Source organism: Hyposmocoma kahamanoa, unplaced genomic scaffold (assembly GCF_003589595.1).
Source record: "Hyposmocoma kahamanoa isolate Upper Pololo Valley unplaced genomic scaffold, ASM358959v1 94, whole genome shotgun sequence".
NCBI lineage: Eukaryota > Metazoa > Arthropoda > Insecta > Lepidoptera > Cosmopterigidae > Hyposmocoma > Hyposmocoma kahamanoa.
The window spans coordinates 6,633,778-6,639,031 of NW_020654878.1; the positions used below are offsets into that span (position 1 = coordinate 6,633,778).

Consider the following 5,254-nt stretch of genomic DNA (forward strand, 5'->3'; position numbering starts at 1 on the left):
TAAGTTGACAAGTTCCATGTGCCTGTAATTTCACCAGTACCCTTACCCTTCTAAACCGGAACGCAGTAATGGTGACATTACTGCATGGCGGCAGAAATACGTAAATGGCAGTACTTCCCTGGACGAACTCTTTCACAAGGAGCTCTACTGCTGCTAAAATAATAAGTAATAGCACAAAAAAATGTGTGTATGAAATTTTATAACTGTCCAATTTTAGCATAAAGCAGTCATCGAATATTTTCGTTTGTAGAATCTTTAACCTTCTCTCTTGAAAAGTTGTCATTTTGCATGTGTGTCCTTATTACACTAAGGGTGCAAATTTACTAATTTTTGTTATTTTGTATATATACAGCAGAAAAGCGAAATAGAACTTTGTTGGTGACATACTCGAGAACACTCTTAATACGGGAAGTGCGTTCTGCATCATGAAAAAGTACCTGTTTAATGTCGTATTGGTCGGCATCAAGCCAAAAAGGGCCCACAGAAAACTTAGGGTGAAGAACGAGCCGCTTGACGCTTCGCTCGACGCCGCTGCCGTCGTCCGTCTGGTTGGTCCCCGCCAGCACGTAGGGCCAACTCGTGTGTAACGAGCTGCGTAAAGTCGTGAAATAATAATAATTTCGAGTTCTAAGGTTTTCGCGATTGTTACACATAGGAAATGAAGCTATTTTTCCGGATTTAAATCGCGTATATTTGTTTTTTCAAACAAACCTTTAGGTTTTTTTGAAAAAACAAATATATTATATTATATTATATTTCCTATAATAATATTTTCATTAAAAATAATCTACAGTACGTGTGGCGCACTATAAATTTCCGGAATGAATAAGAAAAAAATACTATAAATGATCAGAAATGAATTTAGTGTTTCTCAAAATATTCTTCGTTAGCGTTAATGCGCTTTTTCTTACGAATGAACGAATTTTGAAAACATTTATGCCACTCCACCGTGACAATCTCTGAAACATATTTTTCATACTCTTCGACAGTCTCTTCAGGTAATGAAAATCGTTGACCGCATAACTTGTTCCTAATTTTTGGAAATAAATAAAAGGTGCCATGTCGGGACTGTACGCGGGATGGCTAATAAGGTCAACGTTGCTCACCTTCAAAAATTAATTGTAAATGTCTGTCTGGCGGTGTGAGAACTGGCGTTATCGTGGTGCAAGATGATACGGCGTTTACGGTTATTTTTACGGAGTTTGTCAATAACTTCCGGCAAACAAATAACCGTGTACTAATCACTATTCACGGTACAACAATTCTCTAAAGCAACAGTAGCCACGTGACCAGTTTTATTAAAAAAATAAGTAATCGTCCGCTTAGAGGCACTTTTCACGCGCGCCACTTTGGTTGGTTTCGGCTCATCTTGAAAGACCCATATGCTCGATTGCTGCTTTGTTTTGGGATCGTAACTATAAATCCATGTTTCGTCACCTGTTACTATGTCCCACACTAAATTTGACGCCCCTTAGTTGAATCTGGTAAGCATGGCATTGCGCCAAGTGACGCGATCCGTTTCTTGAACCTCAGTCAAATTGTGTGGGATCCACCGAGAGCACAGCTTTTTCACACCCAAATGTTTGTGTAGTATTAATTGTATTTGACTCATGCCTATGCCTAAAGATGCCCGAATCTCATAGTATGTCACATGCCTGTCTGTTTTGATCATACGGCGCACAGCTTAACTGCCTCTGTGACCGAATGGTTACCATGCTGCCACGCAGAGGTCCCAGGTTCAATTCCCGGGCAGGGAGAAATATTTGTATGGCCTACATTTATTTCTTTCATGAGTTTGGGTGTAATTTGTGGTTGTCTATATGTGTGTCCATGGCACCCGCGATACAGGGTTTCCCTAGTGAGGGTCTATATTGAGTATGTGCGTTATATATACAACAACGATGTTTTTGTTGTTCACAGCAGTGTACGGGCGACCATCACTAAATTCGTCACTGAGACTCACACGGCCGCGTTTGAATTCTGCAAACCAGTTATAAATAGTCGTCTTGCGTGGCGCTTCATCGCCAAAAGCTGTTTGAAGCCAAACGAAGGTCCGCTAAGGCGTTCATTACACTTAAAGTCGAAGAAAATCAAGTAGACAACAAATTCCTAAAATGACGCCACAATGTAAAAACAAGTGACAGTCAAATAAAACAAACTGTATTCTAAGCCTATTCTGGATCCTGCTGTTAACGCATGAATAACCACTTCGTCCCCGATTTGGGTTTGTTGCATTGTGGTTGCTCTTAATTCAATTTGTCATAATTTCCATCCAGCGTCAGTTCTTTACTTATTCAAGATCTATACACTTGTTGGTGGAGTAATCGCCAACCATCTCTGTTTAGCACCCTAACTTTAAGTTCATAAAGAACCCAAAATTAATATTAATGTAAAGTTCTGTTTGTGTCATCCTTGCTACAGAGTCAAGAGCACGTCAAGCTCAAGATTTAAATTCAACTCTATACCGCATTCTTCGATACTAATACCTACATTGAGCTGTATTCGAGAAAAACGGTCCAAAGTGAGTTTGTAACTATAAATTGTACTACAAATGTGTCAGTAATATGGTATGGATAATTTGTTACTATTTTGGTAGCTGTAAAGGTACCTGCTTCAGTGCAGAAATAGATTTATCACAGATGGCGCTACGGTAAATCAAAAATCGTTTAAAACCAAAAACAAAAATCTGCTAACAAGCACATAGAAAAATTCGTAAGGTCAGCTAGTTCGTTACGTGGCTTATTTGGTATAGCGTCTGGCACATTTTGCTCGAAAACGCTGGTTCGAAATAATTTTTTTTAGTGTTCGATCTTCGTATTAATAATTATAAATACTAGCTATTACAAAGTACTGGAGTAATTTCACAAAAACAATTAAATATCATGGTGGTCAAATATCGTGACATTCAATAAAAAAAGTTTGAGCGTATATTAATTTAAGGTGGTGCTCACTTAGATTGGGATCCGTTGTATGAATGAGTCACTTTTACCTCGAAAGTTTTTTGTCCGAAGACATTTTATGCGCTTCTCAAAAACCAAGACTTGGTTCAACTATCTGTTAAAGTAATTAATAACGTCCTGTGTGAAAACACCGTACAAATAAAATGTAGCTTTCGTCTACATACATAGTCATAGATGACTTTTAAAGCCTAATTATAATAAATAGTCTTGCATGACTACAGATACATTAAATATGTTTGGCTTACCAATGTGCAGCAGTTAGAATCCATTTAGCGCTGATAATAGACCCACCACAAGTGTCTCCGAAGAGAACAGCATGTGGAAACCGTTCGTTCACGGGTTTCGTAACCTCTAAATTCTTCGTTTCTTCCACTTTTTCTGTAGAAGAAGCTACAACATCTGTTGTTGTCTCAGTTTCTTTGGCCACTGTCAAAGAATTTCTAATATCGTTGTTGGCATCGGGTTTTACATGCCCGTTCTTGCTGCTGGTAACTTCATTCGCTGTAAGCAGAATTATTGCGGTGATAATAATGAGGAAAGAACTAAATTTCCTTGCCTAGGAAACTCGACCACTAATTGCGCAATCGTTATCGCCATTATCAACCAGTAGTAATTTGCTTTACTGCCAAGGAAGTGTATAGTTTGTCGGCAAAGAGTCACTTATAGTTACCGAGAAGAAATTATTCCACGCTTGTATTCCTATTGTAAGAAATAAAATAATTCTCACATGGTTGTTTGGGAACGTCTGTTATATCGTTGCCGGGTCGCGCACGGGCACTGGCGACAAACGCGAGTGCCGTGAGCACTGCTAACCACTTGCGAGAGTCCATGGCACTGGTGCAACCTGAGTCCGCGCACAAGGCGCTTTATACATGGGTCATCATCACTTCTAACGAGGAAATAATTGCAGGGTAATGAGATCCATTGACATTATCTAAATATTTTAAAATAAAGTGTGTGTAAAATATAAATTCTATTTCTATAATTTTCTGTCGTGATTGTCGAATATTTGGTATCCGACCATGTGCGCTGCACTGCTGTTTGTTTGAAAAAGAGGCAAGTTTGGCCCCTACCAAACTTGCCTCTTTTTCAAACAAATATTAGTCTCCCCTCTTTACCACCTTCAATGTCGACACAGTTTTTCGCCGCCCCGTTGCAGGCCATGATCAAATCTTTTTGTCTTGTTTTAAATCCCGCTATCATATCTCAATTTTTTCCGTTTCCTTCCTCACTCCCTTAATCACCTTTGCCTACAATACGCCGTAATACTACTACAATAGCAAGTAAGCTAATTCCGCGGTAGTTTGTGCATACTTGCTGCTGCTCTTTTGTACGATGATAGCCTTGCATCAGTTTCCTGGCACTTGACGTTTATATAACAAAGTTTTAAAGGCGTACAGATGATTAGCTATCAAAGCCTTCATATATCTATAGAAATTCTATCAAATTCGACTTTATTTGTTTGCATACTTTTCTCGCTTCTGTAATCTCTTTATTGCTTATACTTACGTCTTCACTTCCATTAGTCTCCACGGAGCTCATTTTTGTCTCAAACTTTTAGAATACTCATATTCTTCTCATATCCTTTATATAGATATTTCACCCTGTGATTATTGTAATTTTGCTGAGTGTTCTTATGAACTTCCAAAATAACTTAACCTTCATTCGAAGGCCGTCAGATAACCTTCTGTTAAACTCTCTTCCCTCTGCTGTCCATTTTTCTGTTTTTTTTTAATCGAGACATTATTGGTGCGTGGCGAACCATATTAGTGCAGTATTAGACACATAGGCTAACTTAACAGCAGCATTAGCTTTTAGCAGCAGTAGAGCTCCTTGTGAAAGAGTCCATGAAAGCACTGCCACTTTACCTATTTCTGCCGCCAAGCAGTAATGTAAGCATTACTGTGTTCCGGTTTTGAAGGGTAAGGGTGCTGGTGAAATTAGAGGCACATGGGACTTGTCAACTTATGTCTCAGGGTGACGGGCGCAGTGGTAGTGTCCCTAAGATCTTTGCGATTTGAAGCTTTGAGTGGAACTGCAACTGTTACGGATAGGCGTGTCGCTTACCACCAGGCGCACCACTTGTTCGTCTCTTCTCTTGGTATTATAAAAAAACTTATCACTAAGAAAATACATCTACACTCGAAAAATAAATAAAATAAAAGTTTTACGATTCCGTTTGTACGGAGTGTGACATATACTTTGAATCGATTTCTTCGTTCAACTCTATACGTTGATGAAAGGACTAGAAATAAAACAAGATGCGAATTTAAATAAACTTTAATACTCTCTTC

The 5,254-nt window shown here is 38.7% G+C and overlaps 1 protein-coding gene across 1 annotated transcript in view; it reads right to left on the reverse strand.

The window, feature by feature from the left end:
- The window catches only part of LOC113237977 (scolexin B-like), a 6,942-nt gene extending 2,818 nt beyond the window's left edge, over positions 1–4,124 (reverse strand). Inside the window, exons 1-4 of the mRNA XM_026474694.1 lie at positions 4,079–4,124; positions 3,688–3,804; positions 3,206–3,461; positions 438–591 (exon numbers count right to left, since the gene is read on the reverse strand). Coding sequence (XP_026330479.1) covers positions 438–591; positions 3,206–3,461; positions 3,688–3,804; positions 4,079–4,124 — 573 coding nt within the window. The remainder of the gene's footprint in view (positions 1–437; positions 592–3,205; positions 3,462–3,687; positions 3,805–4,078) is intronic.
- Positions 4,125–5,254: the final 1,130 nt, after the last annotated feature.